Raw genomic sequence first — 20,408 nt, 5'->3', positions numbered from 1 at the left:
AGGGGCAGTACTGAGGGAGCGCCGCACTGTCGGAGGGGCAGTACTGAGGGAGCGCCGCACTGTCGGAGGGGCGGTACTGAGGGAGTGCCGCACTGTCGGAGGGGCAGTACTGAGGGAGCGCCTCACTGTCGGAGGGGCAGTACTGAGGGAGCGCCGCACTGTCGGAGGGGCAGTACTGAGGGAGTACGGCACTGTCGGAGGGGCAGTACTGAGGGAGTGCCGCACTGAGGGAGGGGCAGTACTGAGGGAGCGCCGCACTGAGGGAGGGGCAGTACTGAGGGAGGGGCAGTACTGAGGGACCGCCACACTGTCGGAGGGGCAGTACTGAGGGAGTGCCGCACTGTCGGGGGGACAGTACTGAGGGAGCGCCGCACTGTCGGAGGGGCGGTACTGAGGGAGCGCCGCACTGTCGGAGGGGCAGTACTGAGGGAGTGCCGCACTGTCGGAGGGGCAGTACTGAGGGAGTACGGCACTGTCGGAGGGGCAGTACTGAGGGAGTGCCGCACTGAGGGAGGGGCAGTACTGAGGGAGCGCCGCACTGAGGGAGGGGCAGTACTGAGGGAGGGGCAGTACTGAGGGACCGCCACACTGTCGGAGGGGCAGTACTGAGGGAGCGCCGCACTGTCGGGGGGACAGTACTGAGGGAGCGCTGCACTGTCGGAGGGGCGGTACTGAGGGAGCGCCGCACTGTCGGAGGGGCAGTATTGAGGGAGCGCCGCACTGTCGGAGGGGCAGTACTGAGGGAGCGCCGCACTGTCGGAGGGGCGGTACTGAGGGAGTGCCGCACTGTCAGAGGTGCCGTCTTTCGGATGAGACGTTAAACCGAGGCCCCGTCTGCCCTCTCAGGTGGATGTAAAAGATCCCACGGCCACTATTGGAAGAAGAGCAGGGGGAGTTCTCCCCGGTGTCCTGGGGCCAATATTTATCCCTCAACCAACATCATTAAAACAGATGATCTGGTCATTATCACATTGCTGTTTGTGGGAGCTTGCTGTGCGCAAATTGTCTGCCGCGTTTCCTACATTACAACAGTGACCACACTTCAAAAAAAGTACTTCATTGTCTGTAAGGGGCCTTGGGACGTCCTGAGGAGGTATGAACGCCTTTATTTCTGTTCCAGGAACCATCTTCGTCAGCGACTCTGACCGTCTGACCTTCGAGGAGGCGGCGCACTTCTGCGAGGAGCACGGGACCCGGCTGGCCAGCACGGGCGAGCTGTACGCGGCCTGGAGCGGTGGCCTCGACCACTGCATGCCGGGCTGGCTGGCGGACGGCAGCGTGCGCTACCCCATCGTCACGCCGCGCGAGCGGTGCGGCGGCAAGCTGCCCGGCGTCAAGACCCTCTACGCGTTCCGCAACCAGACGGGCTTCCTCGACCCCGCCTCCGTCCACGGCGCCTTCTGCTTCCTAGGTGACTCCCTATTTTCGGCTGAATTGACGTGACCAGACGCTATGTTAATGCGAAGATCCTCGTTCTGGCTTGTCACTCTTAAACCTGTCTTGTCTTGCTCTGTATTGATAGTCTCTAAGTCCAGTTGTTTCCATCTGCATCTCCTCGACTGTAGAAGATTAAGGGGTGATCTAATCGAGGTGCTTAAGACGATTTTTTAAAATTCGTATGTGAGCATTGCTGGCAAGGCCCAGCATTTACATAGAAACATAGAAGATAGGAGCAGGAGTAGGCCATTCGGCCCCTCGAGCCTGCTCCGCCATTCAATGAGATCATGGCTGATCATCCAAATTCACTACCCTGTCCCTGCCTTCTCCCCATATCCCTTGATCTCTTTAGCTTTAAGAAATATATCTAACTCCTTCTTGAATATATTTAATGAATTGGCCTCAACTGCCTTCTGTGGTAAAGAATTCCACAGGTTCACCACTCTCTGGGTGAAGAAATTCCTCCTCATCTCAGTCCTAAATGGCTTACCCCTTATCCTTAGACTGTGACCCCTGGTTCTGGACTCCCCCGCCATCGGGAACATCCTTCCTGCATCTAGTCTGTCTAGTGCTGTTAGAATTTTATAAGTTTCAATGAGATCCCCTCTCATTCTTCTAAACTCCAGCGAATATAAGCCCAATCGACCCAATCTCTCCTCATACATCATTCCTGCCATCCCAGGTATCAGCCTGGTGAATCTTCGCTGCACTCCCTCCATGGCAAGAACATCCTTCCTCAGATAAGGCGACCAAAACTGCACACAATACTCAAGGTGTGGTCTCACCAAGACCCTGTACAACTGCAGCAAGACATCCGTGTTCCTGTACTCGAATCCTCTCACTATGAAGGCCAACATACCATTTGCCTTCTTAACCGCCTGCTGCACCTGCATGCTTACCTTCAGCGATTGGTGCACAAGGACACCCAGGTCTCGTTGCACTTCCCCTTTTCCCAATCGATTGCCGTTCAGATAATTGCCTTCCTATTTTTGCCACCAAAATGGATAACCTCGCATTTATCCACTCTGTTTCACTGATGTTTTGAAGTTCCTCGGGGTTTTTTTGAGGTTTCTCAGAAGCGTCCAGTCAATGGGCATCTTTTCCGGTGGCTCTCCCATAACCTCATTGTTTCTTCTTTTTGCGTCTGTTCAGAAACGGAAGACTCCTACGCCGAGACCACCTTCGACTACTTTGCGACGGATGGGGAGTACGAGGACCACGAGGAGGATGGTGCCCTCGTGCAGACCGCGACGGAGGGGCTCGAGGAGCTGGTGGCCGAGGCGGAGACTGCCGAGGAGGTCAGAGGCGCCGTCTCCGCCATCACGTCGCATGCGGGCGGTTTAAATCCCGCCGGGCCTGGCACGCTGGCGGCCTCGGCGTCCCCGGGCATCCCGACGCCGCCGCCGCCCGACACGGCGCTGGCGGCGCCCAAAGCCGACGCCGTCCCGGGATCGCCGACGCCCGCTCCCGGCACGGTGGCCGCGCCCCGTGACCAGCGAGGGTCCAACCAGGATCGGAGCCCGCCCGAACCCGAGGCCCCCACTCGAGACACGCAGCAGGAGCCAGATGACGGAGATGACATCGCTGAGTCCAAGCTCCAAGCTCCCTTGGGACAAAGTCCACCCCGAGGCCGGAACGACTCGACATTCCCGGGACCTCCGGGCTCCGCGACCCAGGAAGAGCGAGAAACTGAAGGCGGGGCCGGACTGCAGCCATTGGATGACTTTGCACCAGCTGGTAAGTGCGGAATACCATTGCTGGCCAGTAGATATGGATGGTGGAAAGAAAGACAGACTCGCGTTTCTCCAGCGCCTTTCACCACCTCAGGACGTCCCAAAGCGCTTTACAGCCAATGAAGTACTTTTTTTGAAGTGTAGTCACTGTTGTAATGTGGGAAACGTAGTAGCTTAATTTGCGCACAGCAAGCTCCCACACACAGCTATGTGATAATGACCAGATCATCTGTTTTTAGTGATGTTGGTTGAGGGATAAATATTGGCCCCAGGACACCAGGGAGAACTCCCCCTGCTCTTCTTCCAATAGTGGCCGTGGGATCTTTTACATCCACCCGAGAGAGCAGATGCGGCCTCGGTTTAACGTCTCATCCGAAAGACAGCACCTCCGACAGTGCAGCGCTCCCTCAGTGCTGCCCCTCTGACAGTGTGGCGCTCCCTCAGTACTGCCCCTCCGACAGTGCGGCGCTCCCTCAGTACTGCCCCTCCGACAGTGCGGCGCTCCCTCAGTACTGCCCCTCCGACAGTGCGGCGCTCCCTCTGTACCGCCCCTCCGACAGTGCGGCGCTCCCTCAGTACTGCCCCTCCGACAGTGCGGCGCTCCCTCAGTACTGCCCCTCCGACAGTGCGGCGCTCCCTCAGTACCGCCCCTCCGACAGTGCAGCGCTCCCTCAGCACTGCTCTTCCTCAAAATAGTGGCCCGTGGGATCCTTTACGTCCACCCGAGAGAGCAGACGGGGGCCTCGGTTTAAGGTCTCCTCTGAAAGACGGCAGCTCCGATAGACTCAAAGACCGTGTTACTTGCTGTTTTTTTCTTGCTTCTGTGATGTCGTAGTTTGCTGCCGGACTCCGAATGGCGTCTCTCTCTTTCTCTCTCTCTTTCTCTCTTTCACTTTCTCTCTGTCTCTCTCTCTGTGTCTCTCTCTCTCTCTCTCTCTGTGTCTCTCTCTCTCTCTCTGTGTCTCTCTCTCTCTCTCTGTGTCTCTCTCTCTGTCTCTCTCTGTCTCTCTCTCTCTCTCTCTGTCTCTCTCTCTCTGTCTCTCTCTCTCTCCCTCTCTCTCCTTCGGGGAACGAAGCCCACCCCAGTTGAGCAGCCTGCCCTTGCTTTCCAAGCCGCGGCCAAGCTGAGCGCTCGTCGCCTTTTTTAACGCGAGACGGGCACGAGCGGGAAATGCGCCAACAAGCCGTCGCCCTCCTCCGTCCTGGGGTTGTCGGATGGGGGGGCGGGGTGGGTGGCGGAGGGGGTAGGCGGTGCGGGGGGAGGGGGGGGCGAGGTGTTCTCGGTGGGCGGAACTCCAGTTGCCAAGTCTGGTCGGCCATATTCCTGCCGGGTTTGTCACGTGACTGCCAACCGCCCCGCCCCCCCTCCACGCTCTCCCGCCATTGGCTGCCTGACACACCCGTCCCTCGGCCAATCGGAAAGCGAACCGACTCTTCATTGTCCAATCGGCTGATTCTTGACTTCTCCCACCCGCCCCCTCCCCCCACCCCCCACCCCCCACATCTCCAATATTTTTATAATTAATAAACAGAAGAAAATGGAAAATAAAAACACTTTTTTTTTTGTTTAATCCCCGCACGATTTTTCCTCCTGGTTTTTCCTGCTCGCGTCAGTGTCCCGGAGATTGCCGGAGTCTCCGGAGAGGCCATAGTCGGAGCACTTGACAACCCCAATTCCAGAGAAATGACGACGCGACATTAATGTTCCTGATTTTCTTTTGTGAGTTATTTTATCCTTTGCTTCCCTTTTTTTCCCCCCCATCGTGGGATCTTTCCGGCCTACGCCCCTTCTCGAGCCTCTTGCTCCATTTTAAAGGTTAAGGGCGGGGTGGGGGGGGGGGGCGAGTGGCGTGAGGAGAGTGCCCTGAGGAAGAGGGCGAGCGAAAGAGTTTCTGCGCCCCCCCCCCCACAGTGGTTCAGCTGGTATTACGCACCCTGACGTTCCCATTGGGACCCAGTTTGATGCCGAGTCTGTACTGACTTTGTGCTCGAAGCCAGGGAGGAGATGGAGGTGTGGGGTGGGGCGGTGGTATGCTGCTGGTCGACTTGCTTCAGTGTCCCCTGGGTTCGGGAGAGTATCACAATGGGCCATAGAAACATAGAAGATAGGAGCAGGAGGAGGCCATTCGGCCCCTCGAGCCTGCTCCGCCATTCAATGCGATCATAACTGATCATCCAAATTCAGTACCCTGTCCCTGCCTTCTCCCCATATCCCTTGATCCCTTAGCCTTAAGAAATATATCTAACTCCTTCTTGAATATATTTAATGAATTGGCCTCCACTGCCTTCTGTGGTAGAGAATTCCACAGGTTCACCACTCTCTGGGTGAAGAAATTCCTCCTCATCTCTGTCCTAAATGTCTTACCCCTTATCCTTAGACTGTGACCCCTGGTTCTGGACTCCCCGCCATCGGGAACATCCTTCCTGCATCTAGTCTGTCTAGTCCTGTCAGAATTTTATAAGTTTCAATGAGACCCCCTCTCATTCTTCTAAACTCCAGCGAGTACAAGCCCAATCGACCCAATCTCTCCTCACACGTCATTCCTGCCATCCCAGGGCCCTGGGTGTTCCCACCTCTGCTCGCTTGTCCGGTGGCTTCTACATAAGAAACAGGAGCAGGAATAGGCCACTCGGCCCCTCGAGCCTGCTCCGCCATTCAATGAGATCATGGCTGATCTTGGGCTGAAAACCACTTCCCTGCCCGCTCCCCATAACCCTTCACTCCCTTATCTTGCAAAAATCTGTCTATCTCCACCTTAAATGTATTTAATGACCCAGCCTCCACGGCTCTCCGGGGCAGAGAATTCCACAGATTTACGACCCTCTGAGAGAAGAAATTCCTCCTCATCTCAGTTCTAAAAGGGCGACCCTTTATTCTGAAACTATGCCCCCTCGTTCTAGATTTCCCCACGAGGAGAAACATCCTCTCTGCATCTACCCTGTCGAGCCCCCTCAGTATCTTATGTGTTTCAATAAGATCACCTCTCATTCTTCTAAACTCCAATGAGTGTAGGCCCAACCTGCTCAACCTTTCCTCATAAGTCAACCCCCTCATCTCAGGAATCAACCAAGTGAATTGTCTCTGAACTGCCTCCAATGCAAGTATATCCCTCCTTAAATAAGGAGACCAGAACTGTACGCAGTACTCCAGGTGTGGTCTCACCAACGCCCTGCTCGGGAGTGTGTGGACGTTGGGTGAGCAGAGGATGGCCGCGATTGATTAGATTTGTTTGTTGGGTGAGGTTATTAAAGGTTACCGAACCAAGGCGGGTGGATGGACTTAAGATACAGGATCAGCCACGATCTGATTGAATGGCGGAACAGGCTCGAGGGGCTGAACGGCAATATAGACGAGCAGGGAAAGGCCAGCAGCCCCACACACCACGACGGTGGGGCCATCACCGAAACACAGAAAAATAGGAGCAGGAGTCGGCCATTCGGCCCCTCCAGCCTGCTCCGCCATTCAATATGACCATGGCTGATCCTCTATCTCAATACCATATTCCCGCTCTCTCCCCATACCCCTTGATGCCTTTTGTGTCTAGAAATCTATTGATCTCCTTCTTCAATATATTCAGTGACTCGGCCTCCACAGCCTTCTGTGGTAGAGAATTCCACAGGTTCACCACCCTCTGAGTGAAGAAATTTCTCCTCATCAGTCCTAAATGTCCTACCCCGTATCCTGAGACTGTGACCCCTCGTTCTCGACCCCCCAGCCAGGGGAAACAACCTCCCTGCATCCAGTCTGTCTAGCCCTGTCAGGATTTTATACGTTTCAATGAGATCCCCTCGCATTCGTCTAAACTCTAGTGAATACAGGCCTAGTCGACCCAATCTCTCCTCATATGACAGTCCTGCCATCCCAGGAATCAGTCTGGTGAACCTTCGCTGCACTCCCTCTATGGCAAGTATATCCTTTCTTAGGTAAGGAGACCAAAACTGCACACAGTACTCCAGGCGTGGTCTCACCAAGGCCCTGTATAACTGTAGTAAGACATCCTTGCTCCTGTACTCATGACTAAACACTCCCTCCCGCCCCAGCCATGCGCTTTCCTGGGGAAATGCCCCGAGAAACCCAGGGTGAGCGACGGAAATCTGGCCAATTCCTCTCCGACCCCCCATCGGGTGACTGAAACCGCTCCAACAGATCGCACGGATCCATAAAGGCGCTCGCCTGCTCGACGCTGCCATCGCCACCCCAGTCAGGAGCCGCCCCGGCTCCCCCCTCGAAGGGGATACCGCGAGGCCGCGCCCAGCCCACCCGCCGGCAACACCATTCCGGAGGCTCGCTGCTCTCCGGGGATACCAAGAAGCAGCTAACTCCCATAGTCAAATAGTCTGCCGGTCTGCCTCGAATCACATGTGGAGCATGAACACCTGCACGGACCAGTTGAGTGGGAATCCCCCACCATCAACATCCTGGGGGTCACCACTGACCAGAAACTTAACTGGACCAGCCACATAAATACTGTGGCAACAAGAGCAGGTCAGAGGCTGGGTATTCTGCGGCGAGTGTCTCACCTCCTGACTCCGCAAAGCCTTTCCACCATCTACAAGGCACAAGTCAGGAGTGTGATGGAATACTCTCCACTTGCCTGGATGAGTGCAGCTCCAACAACACACAAGAAGCTCGACACCATCCAGGACAAAGCAGCCCGCTTGATTGGCACCCCATCCACCACCTTAAACATTCACTCCCTCCACCACCGGCGCACCGTGGCTGCAGTGTGTACCAGCTACAAGATGCACTGCAGCAACTCGCCAAGGCTTCTTCGGCAGCACCTCCCAAACCCGCGACCTCTTCCACATAGACGGACAAGGGCAGCAGACGCAGGGGAACACCACCACCTCCAAGTTCCCCTCCAAGTCACACACCATCCCGACTTGGAAATATATCGGCCGATCCTTCATCGTCGCTGGGTCCAAATCCTGGAACTCCCTCCCTAACAGCACTGTGGGAGTACCTTCACCACACGGACTGCAGCGGTTCAAGAAGGCGGCTCACCACCACCTTCTCAAGGGGCGACTAGGGATGGGCAATAAATGCTGGGCCTTGCCAGCGACGCCCACATCCCATAAACGAATAAAAACAAACCTGGTTCCAGCAGGAAAGATCCGAAGCATTCATCCCCCTGGTTGTGCGAGGACACCATGGTCCCCATTGGGAATGGGTGCCGCCAATTTCTCCGGCAGATCCTGCCCAACTACCAGGCGCTCGCATTTCCCCACCAGCGCGCGTCCCAGAAGGATTAGCAGCGTGTCCCTCGCTCTCCTGTCTATCTACCCCCCCCCGCCCCTCCAATAAGGAGACGTGCTCGTGAGATCTTCCAAAGAGAGAGCGGAGGTTCTGGGGACGGGACTGACATAAGAAAACTACTTGGCATTTGGTTTAAGCGTTAAACAAAGCTTTAATCAACTGTTTTACAACATGGAGGTCTAGTTGTGTCCTTCACTAGTTCCTGTTAAAGAATGTCCTGAGCAAGCTGGGCCCGTGCCCGAGTATTTATACTCTCCCTGGACAGCGCCACCCGCAGGCCGCTCAGTATTATTTCATCAGTCTTTCTTTCATGAATGACTGATTGATGTCAGGGACCACGGCTGAAGCTGGTGGGGTCGGTGGCCGAAGTGGACAACGAGAAGATAATCGCATTGCTTTCAATCCAGGGCTGTCTGTCTTCACCTAACCCCAAACTCTATCCTGACCTTCAGGCTCTCTTCCCTTCCTCCTCCTCTTGCACCCTTCCGCTGTATTCCCAATGCTTCTCTTCGCCTTACGCCGGCTTGAGTCTGTTCCGGGTCCTTCCCAGTCCAACAAGCTGACGGCCGGAGAGGCGAGCTCGCTGGCCTTTACATAGAGTCATACAGCACAGAAAGAGGCCCTTCGGCCCATCGTGTCCGCGCCGGCCATCAAGCCCTGTCTATTCTAATCCCATTTTCCAGCACTTGGTCCGTAGCCTTGTATGCTATGGCGTTTCAAGTGCTCATCCAAATGCTTCTTGAATGTTATGAGGGTTCCTGCCTCTACCACCCTTTCAGGCAGTGAGTTCCAGATTCCAACCACCCTCTGGGTGAAAAAGTTTTTCCTCAAATCCCCTCTAAACCTCCTGCCCCTTACCTTGAAACTATGCCCCCTGGTTATTGACCCCTCTACTAAGGGGAAAAGTTCCTTTCTATCTACCCTATCTATGCCCCTCATAATTTTGTACACCTCAATCAGGTCCCCCCTCAGCCTTCTCTGCTCTAAGGAAAACAACCCCAGCCTGTCCAGTCTCTCCTCATAGCTGAAGCACTCCAGCCCAGGTAACATCCTGGTGAATCTCCTCTGCACCCTCTCCAATGCAATCACATCCCTCCTATAGTGTGGTGACCAGAACTGCACACAGTATTCCAGCTGTGGCCTAACTAGCGTTTTGTACAGCTCCATCATAACCTCCCTGCTCTTATATTCTATGCCTCGGCTAATGAAGGCAAGTATCCCATATGCATTTTTAACCACCTTATCTACCTGTCCTGCTGCCTTCAGGGACCTATGTACATGCACACCAAGGTCCCTCTGATCCTCTGTCCTTCCTAGGATCCTGCCATTCATTGTGTATTCCCTTGCCTTGTTAGTCCTCCCAAAATGCATCACCTCGCACTTTTCAGGGTTAAATTCCATTTGCCACTGTTCTGCCCATCTGACCAATCTTGCCAGATTCAAAGCCGGCGGAGGACTTTCCTTCCTAACCACATCATTAGGCTTGGAGTTGATTGCCAGGGTTTTCTGGGGAGGTGCCACCCAGCCTGAATGCCTCCAAACTCGCGTGCCCTTGGAGCGATGCCGTCACGGCCGCCCCACCCGCCCACTGCGATGCTGCACGCTCGCTCAGGATTGGCCGTCTTGAGCGACGTGTCAAGGGTGCCTACAAACCCATGACTGATTAACAGGAGGGGGCGGCGGGGGGGGGGGGGGGTGGGGTTTGCTGTCCCTGAAAGGGAGGGAGGGGGGTTCATATAATTGGGCGGAACCTCCGCGCTTTGCCAATGGATCCCGCGCGATGGCCTAACGTGTATCGTGGTGCTGGTCACCAGGGTATTGGGGCACGGCGCCGCACGCCCTCGGGCACAGTTGGCACGAGGCAATTGACGTCGGATGGCAAGGTAAATCTTTTCAGGAAGACCAGGTCACTCAACGGCCCAACACCCCCCCCCCCAAGCGAAGTATGAGGACCGATAGGGAGGAGTGGGGTTGCTCGGGAGTTGGCATATGGGGGTGTGGCAAACAGCGATGATGATACCAATCGACTGCAACAGGACATAGAAAGGCTAGCAGAATGGGCAGACAAGTGGCAGATGGAGTTTAATACAGAGAAGTGTGAGGTGATGCATTTTGGCAGAAGGAACAGGGAGAGGCAATATACACTTAATGGCACAGTTTTAAAGAGTGTGCCGGGACAGAGGGACCTGGGAGTTAATGTGCATAGGTCCCTGAAGGTGGCGGGACATATTGAGAGAGTGGTTAGCAAAGCATATGGGATCTTGGGCTTCATAAATAGAGGTATTGAGTTCAATAGTATAGAAGTTATGCTGAACCTTTATAAAGCACTGGTTAGGCCACAACTGGAGTATTGGGTCCAGTTCTGGTCACCACACTTTAGGAAGGATGTGAAGGCCCTTGAGAGGGTGCAGAGGAGATTTACCAGAATGGTTCTGGGGATGGGGGATCTCAGCTACAAGGACACGTTGGAGAAGCTGGATTTGTTTTCATTAGAGCAAAGGAGGTTGAGGGGTGATTTGATCGAGGTGTACAAGATTATGACGGGTTTGGATAGGCTAGACGGGGAAAGGCTGTTCTCACTAGTTGATGGTACAAGGACTAGGGGGACACAGATTTAAGGTTTTGGGCAAGAGATACAGGGGGGACGTGAGGAAAAACTTTTTTACGCAGCGAGTGGTGAGGACCTGGAACTCGCTGCCGACGGAAGTGGTGGAAGCGGAGACACTCGGGGGAAAAATTCAGTTGTTTGCGCCTCCCGTTAGCGCCATAAGAGGGTGCTAATGGGGCGCAAAGCAACTAGCGCCCGGGCGCGGCGATGTTTGTGCCGCTCGCAAAATTAACTAGTACAATCAACCACCACCTAGACAGAAGGGTGTGTTGATGTGGGGGGTGGAGGACACAAGCACAGTCACAAGATTGGTAAATGAAAAACAGCAGTTAGCTGTTTTATTTATAGAAGACAGGGAAAAAGGTTCACGCCTGTCAAAATCCAAAAACATACGACATTCAAAAAAACAAAATGAAGAACAAAACCATCACCCGCCCCGGGGTGGTTAGGAAGGCAGTCCTTAAATCAATTTCCTCCAAAAAACAATAAGCCAGGGTTACTTTACCACTGGATCTTTCTCAGCCGGTCCAGGGATCATATCAGGCTCTCAGAACTAAACAATATTCCACCCGGGCTCAACAGTAGACCTCTCTGTGGCAGCCGCAAGCCGATCCTCAACAGCTGTCCTGGCCCGGCACTGGCCTTCTCCCCCCTTCACTGGCCTTCTCCCCCCTTCACTGGCCTTCTTCCCCCGGCACTGGCCTTCTTCCCCCGGCACTGGCCTTCTTCCCCCGGCACTGGCCTTCTTCCCCCGGCACTGGCCTTCTTCCTCATGCACTGGCCCTGAAGGGATGCACTAGTTTGCCTTTTGAACTCCTGAGCAAATGGGTAGATTTGCCTCAGGTGTGTTGGAGGTGGGTGTGGCCTTCACCTGAATTGGAGTGAGAGGGGGGCTTTGTCTCCATCTGGTGGCCACTTACCGTCCATCCACCACAAACCGCCCCATAGCTCACACAAGTCATTTTGCAGCGGCGCTAAACACTACCGCCACGATCTCCTGCGCTGGCAGATTGTGACGTCAGTCGAGTGTGCAACGCCCCGGTAGCGCGCCGGACCGGATATTGAGTGGCGCCCCCTGCCTTACCGCCTGCCGCTAGCAACGACTGGTTGAGGGCAGCGTTTTGCAGTCAGGAAGGGACTGGGGGGGCGCTATTTAAAGGCGACCGCTTCCTGCCTTTTTTTGTCGGTGACATTTTTGCACCACGCATTCTGAGAGAGAGAGAGAGAGAGAGAGAGAGAGAGACTTCTGGAGAGATTCAACGCTGTGTGAAGGAGTTTTGGGGACTGAGCAACACTTTGCAGGTTCATTTTGATTTGCCCTTCCTTGTTTCGCCAGCGCTCTGAGGTAACGCCTCACTCCTCGGCCTTTGCGCCTTAAGACAGGTGTGAAGCGCCTGATTTAGCGCTCCAATCACCTCCAGGGGCGATAAAAGCCAAGTTTGCTGTCGGAGGCGATAATTAGCGCCAGGCGCTAAACTTTGCGCACGGCCGATAACGGTGCCCCAAACAGGGCGATACTGAATTTTTCCCCTTCAATGTTTTCAAGGGGAGACTGAATAGGCACTTGAGGGAAATAAACTTGCAGGGCTACGGGGGATAGAGCGGGGGAATGGGACTGACTGGATCGCTCTACAGAGAGCCGGCACAGACTCAGTGGGCCGAATGGCCTCCTTCTGTGCCGTTATGACTCTATGCCCGCCTGGATTTAACACCCACCCACCCTCCTCGTGTGCCAGTTTGTTTTGGGTTCCTTGTGGAGGGTTTTGATCCATATTGTTTTTAGGCTAGACATTCCGGTCCATTCTGGGAGGGGGCTGGGGGGTGGGGGGAGGGTAATTCTACAGATCCAGGCGCAACACGAACACACCTGAACTCGCCGCGCCATCGCTCGCCATTTTCACCAGGAACGAGCGCCACTTTTTTGCCCGGTTCCCTTTGCAGGGCGGGCAGTGATGATACGAAGCTAGGTGGCCGTGTCAGTTGTGAAGAGAATGTGAAGAGGCTTCAGGGGGATCTCGACAGGCTCAGTGAGTGGGCGAGAACATGGCAGATGGAATATAATGTGGATAAATCCGCTTTGGTAGGAAAAACAGAAAGGCAGAGTATTTCCTAAATGGTGAAAAGATTGGGGAATGCAGATGCTCAAAGGGACCTGGGTGTCCTTGTACATGAGTCACTGAAAGTGAATGTGCAGGTGCAGCAAGCCATTAGGAAGGCAAATGGTATGCTGGCCTTCATTACAAGAGGATTTGAGTACAGGAGTAAAGAAGTCTTACTCCAATTATATAGGGCCTTGGCGAGACCACACCTGGCGTACTGTGTACAATTTTGGTCTCCTTACCTAAGGAAGGATATACTTGCCATAGAGGGAGTGCAACGAAGGTTCACGAGATTGATTCCTGGGATGGCGGGACTGTCGTATGAGAAGAGATTGAGTAAACTAGGCCTGTATTCTCTTGAATTCAGAAGAATGAGAGGGGATCTCATTGAAGCATACAAAATTATTACAGGGCTCGATAGGATGGATGCTGGGAGAATGTTTCCCTTGGCTGGGGAGTCTAGAACCAGGGGCCACAGCCTCAGGATAAAGGGTAGGCCATTCAGGACTGAGAGGAGAAGACATTTCTTCACTCAGAGGGTGGGTGAATCTTTGGAATTCTCTACCCCAGAGGGCTGTGGAGGCTCAGTCATTGGGTATATTCAAAACAGAAGTCGATAGATTTCTGACTAGTGAGGACATCAAGGGATATGGCGATAGGGCTGGTGAATGGAGTTGAGGCAGAAGATCAGCCATGATCTCATTGAATGGTGGAGCAGGCTCGAAGGGCCGAATGGCCGACTCCTGCTCCTATATCTTCAGTTCTCTCTCTCTCTCTCTTTGCTCTTGCCACCTTCGCCTTCCTCCCCCCGCACCACCCCATCGCCATTTTGTTTCGGGAGGGGCCTCTCGCCTGGCGGACCACCAACCTCTGACCTCTGACCTCTCCGCGCCGCCAACGTCGCCTGGTTGGCCGCTTTTTTTATTTCCCCCCCCCCGCCGCCGCCCGCCCCCGCCAGTTTCTCCCCGAAGTGTACCCTGAACCGACCCCTGGGGCCCAGACGGACAAGGGCGGCCCTTGAGGTCCATCAGAGATTGCCAATGAGACACGAGCACTATCCCCCCCTCCCCCCCTCCACTTCCTGAGGCGCTAACGGACACCAGTGACCAACAACCTGCATTTATATAGCGCCTTTATCGCAGTAAAATGTCCCAAGGCGCTTCACGGGAGCGATTATCAGACAAAATTTGACACCGAGCCACGTAAGGAGATATTAGGACAGGTGACCCAGAGCTGGGTCAAAGAGGTCGGTTTTAAGGAGCGTCTTCAAGGAGGAGAGAGAGGCGGAGAGGTTTAGGGAGGGAATTCCAGAGCTCGGGGCCCAGGCGGCTGAAGGCACGGCCGCCAATGGTGGAGCGATGGAAATCGGGGGATGTGAGAGAGGCCAGAATTGGAGGAGCGCAGAGATCTGGGAGGGGATTGTGGGGCTGGAGGAGGTTACAGAGATAGGGAGGGGTGTAGGACCATGGAGGGGATTTGAACACAAGGATGAGAATTTTAAAATCGAGGCCACTCGCACAGTTCCAAAGGGGCCATTTCTCTTGTGTGCGCCTTGAGCGTGCCAATCAACCAAGGGAGCCATCGCAGCCAAGTCTGATCCCCGCCTTCATCCCACGGGTAGCCGGAGTTAAAATGTAAATCAGCCGTGATCTCATTAAATGGCAGAACAGGCTCGAGGGGGCTGAATGGCCTCCTCCTGTCCCTAACGTAACAGGCTCGAGGGGGCTGAATGGGCCTCCTCCTGTCCCTAACGTAACAGGCTCGAGAGGGCTGAATGGCCTCCTCCTGTTCCTGTGTAACTGGCTCAAGGGGCTGAATGGGCCTCCTCCTGTCCCTAACGTAACAGGCTCGAGGGGGCTGAATGGCCTCCTCCTGTTCCTGTGTAACAGGCTCGAGGGGGCTGAATGGGCCTCCTCCTGTTCCTGTGTAACAGGCTCGAGGGGGCTGAATGGGCCTCCTCCTGTTCCTGTGTAACAGGCTTGAGGGGCTGAACGGCCTCCTCCTGTTCCTGTGTAACAGGCTCGAGGGGGCTGAATGGCCTCCTCCTGTTCCTGTGTAACAGGCTTGAGGGGCTGAACGGCCTCCTCCTGTTCCTGTGTAACAGGCTCGAGGAGCTGAACGGCCTCCTCCTGTTCCTGTGTAACAGGCTCGAGGGGCTGAATGGGCCTCCTCCTGTTCCTGTGTAACAGGCTCAAGGGGCTGAATGGGCCTCCTCCTGTTCCTGTGTAACAGGCTCGAGGGACTGAACGACCTCCTCCTGTTCCTGTGTAACAGGCTCAAGGGGCTGAATGGGCCTCCTCCTGTTCCTGTGTAACAGGCTCGAGGGGGCTGAATGGCCTCCTCCTGTTCCTGTGTAACAGGCTCGAGGGGCTGAATGGCCTCCTCCTGTTCCTGTGTAACAGGCTCGAGGGGGCTGAATGGCCTCCTCCTGTTCCTGTGTAACAGGCTCGAGGGGGCTGAATGGCCTCCTCCTGTTCCTGTGTAACAGGCTCGAGGGGCTGAATGGGCCTCCTCCTGTTCCTGTGTAACAGTCTCAAGGGGCTGAATGGGCCTCCTCCTGTTCCTGTGTAACAGGCTTGAGGGGCTGAATGGCCTCCTCCTGTTCCTGTGTAACAGGCTCGAGGGGCTGAATGGCCTCCTCCTGTTCCTGTGTAACAGGCTCGAGGGGCTGAATGGGCCTCCTCCTGTTCCTGTGTAACAGGCTCGAGGGGCTGAATGGCCTCCTCCTTTCCCTAGGGTCCCAACCTGCCCCAGACCCCTGTGCCTTCGCTCTTCAGCACCCTGTCCTAGCGCTCATCTTCTCCATTAAGGCCGTGACGTTCTCACATAGCGATCAGCTCGATCCGTTTACTAGCCTCTCGTATCCTGTTTTGTCTCCCTCCTCCCCCCTCTACCCCCTCCCCCATTCCGATTTCCTCTCCAGGCGAGTTTCTGGAGCCCAGGGGGTCCGCTGGGTCCGGCCCGACTCCGGAAGACGACGGAGGCGGACCACGCGGGGGTCCGGGTCGCGGGACCGGCGGGGGAATGGGGACCGTTGACCCAGGCGCCCGGGAGACGCCGTACCGCGAGGAGGGAGCAGCGGGATCCTCCTCCACCGCCCCTGCGCGAGAGGCCCTGCCCGCCCCTGAAGGCACGGACCCGGCCTTGGTGGCGCTGGAGACCCCGAGCCGATCCGCGCCTGGCTCATTTGAGACGGGGGAGGAGGTCGGCCCTCACGGCGCGGCGGCGGAAGCCTCCGAGGGCACGTCGCGCCAAGAACCTCGCACCGCGGGTCCCACCGAGGCAGACGGAAGGGCCCAGCCGCTGGGTGAAGCTCTTGTCCGCGGGGCGGGAACGCAATGGACGGAAGGACGTAGGCCGCCCGGTCAAGCAACGCCTCCTGGGCCGCAGCACCACGGCAAACCCCAGAGGCCTACCCCGGCTGCCGTGCCGACGCCGAGCCTCGAGCCCAGGCCAGGCCTCCACACCGCGGGCGACCGGACCACACCGGGGCTCCTGATGACTTCGTACACCAGAATGAGGAGCGAGCACTCCGGAGGGGGTGCCGGCGGAGACCCGACTCCCCATCCCCCGGTGGGACCACCAGCCCCCGGGGAGGGCCCCGAGGCCCACACGGCCGACGTCATCGGCCAGCAAGCCGACCCCGAGGAGGAACTTCTCACCGGCTCGGGAGATCCTTTCCCCCCGGCTGCCACCGTACAGTCCAGCGGAGCAGCAAGTTCTGGGACCTCAGCAACTCCCTTCCGAGGACCAAGCGGCGGACCTCCTGGCTCAGGAGGGCAGGAGGAGGGTGGAATCCCACCGGGGGAGCGCCCGGTTCCATCTGCGGTGGGGCCTCTTGCCGAAGCCCGCGGGACAATACGGACAGAGGCTTCTGGAGTCCCGGGGACCAGCCCTGGCCGCCCTCCCAGCGTCGTCGGAGGAGAAGACCATGAGATTTGGCCAGGAGGACACTCTGTTGCCGGTTCTGGAGCCTGGGTGACCCCTGACCCCAGTCGGGACACTTTCGGGTTACCAGGCCGTGAAAGTTCAGGGGAGATGCTCACCACAACGCTGGCTGAAGTTGCCACGAGAAAAAGCATGGCCGCCAAACCGGATTCTCCCGCGATTGCACCGACCCGGGCCTCGGACGCCGGGCGCCCTTTGACATCAACCGCTACGGACGTGCTTCCTGCGGACCGTCGTGGCAGCCCCTCCTCACCCGGCCCGGGACGGCCGGGATCCGCCGGCGAGTCTCTCGCCACCGCCGAGCCGGCGGTGATCTCGTCCCAGCCCGCCAGCCGGGGGCGTGACCTCCTGACCTCGGGCGGCCACCGCCTGCTCACCGAAGCCGCGGCGCCGACGGCGGCGGCAGCCAGCACTCCGGCGCCTTCTCCCCGCTCGGCCGGGCCCCTCGAGGAGCGACGGAGGGACGAGTCGGAAGGGAGCCCGCTGACTGCGCCCGCTGACCGCCCGGGAGCCTCCAAGCCCATCGTGCCGACCCAAAGGTCCGCCCTCGGTCAAGCTGGACCCGTGACAGGTAACCTGTGCCGATGCTTCCTTCTAACCATCCTCGGAACGCTTTACCTCAACATATCGGGGTACTAAACTCCCCTCTTTCCCCCCCCCACCTCCAACCCCTCCGCGGTACTCTTTAAATTCTTAAAACAATAAAAGCAGAACTCAAGAAGCGGAAACTAGCACACCTCCTTCCCAAAACAAGAACGAGGAAATCAGCCTGAGCATGAGAACTTCTATGAAGTGATTGACTGAATAATTTCTATGAAAGTATTATTAAAAGTATTTTACAGACTAACGTCGATGGTGCTGCTTCATTATTCTTGAATTCCGAAACCCAACTAATCCCAACTTTTCTCCGCTTTGTTTTCATTCCCTACCTCCTCCCCCTCCTTTTTTCCCCCTCTGTCTTTACCTCCTCCGGCGCCTCACGCCATTTATGTTTAGGGGGGGGCTTGCGGGAGGGAAGCTGATCGGGGCGCAATGGTTTTCCCCACCCCCCCCCACCCTCATTTATAGCTGGGCCGCTGTTCGAGTTGTAGGCCCGAAAATGAGCCATAGAGAGTTATAAACGGGAGCAAGAGACTTGCGTTTCTCCAGCGCCTTTCACCACCTCAGGACGGCCCACAGCGCTTTACAGCCAATGAAGTACTTTTTTTGAAGTTTAGTCACTGTTGTAATGTAGGAAACGCGGCAGCCAATTTGCGCACAGCAAGCTCCCACAAACAGCAATGTGATAATGACCGGATCATCTGTTTTTAGTGACGTTCGTTGAGGGATAAATATTGGCCCCAGGACACCGGGGAGAACTCCCCCTGCTCTTCTTCCAATAGTGGCCGTGGGATCTTTTACATCCACCCGAGAGGGCAGACGGGGCCTCGGTTTAACGTCTCATCCGAAAGACGGCACCTCTGACAGTACGGCGCTCCCTCAGTACTGCCCCTCCGACAGTGCGGCGCTCCCTCAGTACTGCCCCTCTGACAGTGCGGCGCTCCCTCAGTACTGCCCCTCCGACAGTGCGGCGCTCCCTCAGTACCGCCCCTCTGACAGTGCGGCGCTCCCTCAGTACCGCCCCTCTGACAGTACGGCGCTCCCTCAGTACCGCCCCTCCGACAGTGCGGCGCTCCCTTGGTACTGCCCCTCCAACAGAGCGGCGCTCCCTCAGTACCGCCCCTCCGACAGTGCAGCGCTCCCTCAGCACTGCCCCTCTGACAGTGCGGCGCTCCCTCAGTACCGCCCCTCCGACAGTGCGGCGCTCCCTCAGCACTGCCCCTCCGACAGTGCGGTGCTCCCTCAGTACTGCCCCTCCGACAGTGCGGCGCTCCCTCAGTACCGCCCCTCCGACAGTGCGGCGCTCCCTCAGTACCGCCCCTCCGACAGTGCGGCGCTCCCTCAGTACTGCCCCTCCGACAGTGCGGCGCTCCCTCAGCACTGGCACTGGGAGTGTCAGCCTGGATTTTGTGCTCAAGTCTTTGGAGTGTGTCTTGAACCCACAACCTTCTGACTCCGAGGCGAGAGAGAGAGCGCTACCAACTGATCCATGACTGACACCTAAAATTGAAACCGAATTGCTATCGATGTTCTGTTTTGCTTTTTAAAAAATTCAATCTCGGGATGTGGGCGTCACTGGCAAGGCCAGCATTTATTGCCCATCCCTCGTTGCCCCTTGAGAAGGTGGTGGTGAGCCGCCTTCTTGAGCCGCTGCAGTCCCGTGTGGTGAAGGTGCTCCCACAGTGCTGTTAGGGAGGGAGTTCCAGGATTTTGACCCAGCGACGATGACGGAATGACCCGATATATTTCCAAGTCAGGAGGGTGTGTGACTGGGGGGAAAAGTGTCAGATGAAGAATGGGACACAGTAGTCTGATTACTTTTGCTGTAACACAGAATTATGCATTAACTAAATTGGCAGGAGGGTCGGTAACCAGAGGACACAGATTGAAGATAATTGGAAAAAGAACCAGAGGGGGAGATGAGGAGAATGTTTTTTACGCAGCGAGTTGTTGTGATCTGGAACGCACTGCCTGAAAGGGCGGTGGAAGCAGATTCAATAGTAACTTTAAAAAGGGAACCAGATAACATAGAAACATAGAAGATAGGAGCAGGAGTCGGCCATTCGGCCCCTCGAGCCTGCTCCGCCATTTAATGAGATCATGGCTGATCATCCAAATTCAGTACCTGTCCCTGCCTTCTCCCCATATCCCTTGACCCCTTTAGCCTTAAGAAATATATCCAACTCCTTCTTGAATATATTTAATGAATTGGCCTCAACTGCCTTCTGTGGTAGAGAATTCCACAGGTTCACCACTCTCTGGGTGAAGAAATTCCTCCTCATCTCTGTCCTAAATGGCTTACCCCTTATCCTTAGACTGTGACCCCTGGTTCTGGACTCCCCCGCCATCGGGAACATCCTTCCTGCATCTAGTCTGTCTAGTCCTGTTAGAATTTTATAAGTTTCAATGAGATCCCCTCTCATTCTTCTAAACTCCAGCGAGTATAAGCCTAATCGACCCAATCTCTCCTCATACGTCATTCCTGCCATCCCAGGTATCAGCCTGGTGAATCTTCGCTGCACTCCCTCCATGGCAAGAACATCCTTCCTCAGATAAGGCGACCAAAACTGCACACAATACTCAAGGTGTGGTCTCACCAAGGCCCTGTACAACTGCAGCAAGACATCCTTGCTCCTGTACTCAAATCCTCTCGCTACGAAGGCCAACATACCATTTGCCTTCTTAACCGCCTGCTGCATCTGCATGCTTAGCTTCAGCGACTGGTG

General features: G+C 56.0%; 1 protein-coding gene across 7 annotated transcripts in view; it reads left to right on the top strand.

The window, feature by feature from the left end:
* The window catches only part of LOC147086446 (brevican core protein-like), a 412,369-nt gene that overhangs the window by 53,018 nt on the left and 338,943 nt on the right, over window positions 1–20,408 (top strand). For 6 of the 7 annotated variants that reach the window (XM_085978551.1, XM_085978550.1, XM_085978548.1 and 3 more), the window contains exons 6-8: window positions 1,121–1,411; window positions 2,590–3,174; window positions 16,058–17,653. In XM_085978551.1, coding sequence (XP_085834677.1) covers window positions 1,121–1,411; window positions 2,590–3,174; window positions 16,058–17,653 — 2,472 coding nt within the window. The remainder of the gene's footprint in view (window positions 1–1,120; window positions 1,412–2,589; window positions 3,175–16,057; window positions 17,654–20,408) is intronic. The other variant, XM_085978552.1, reaches the window with a different exon arrangement.

This window comes from Somniosus microcephalus, unplaced genomic scaffold (genome assembly GCF_052327205.1).
Source record: "Somniosus microcephalus isolate GS21.2 unplaced genomic scaffold, FLI_Smic_1.0 unresolved_chr7, whole genome shotgun sequence".
NCBI lineage: Eukaryota > Metazoa > Chordata > Chondrichthyes > Squaliformes > Somniosidae > Somniosus > Somniosus microcephalus.
The sequence above is the reverse complement of the archived record's forward strand: the minus strand, read 5'-3'. Positions and strand labels throughout refer to the sequence as shown.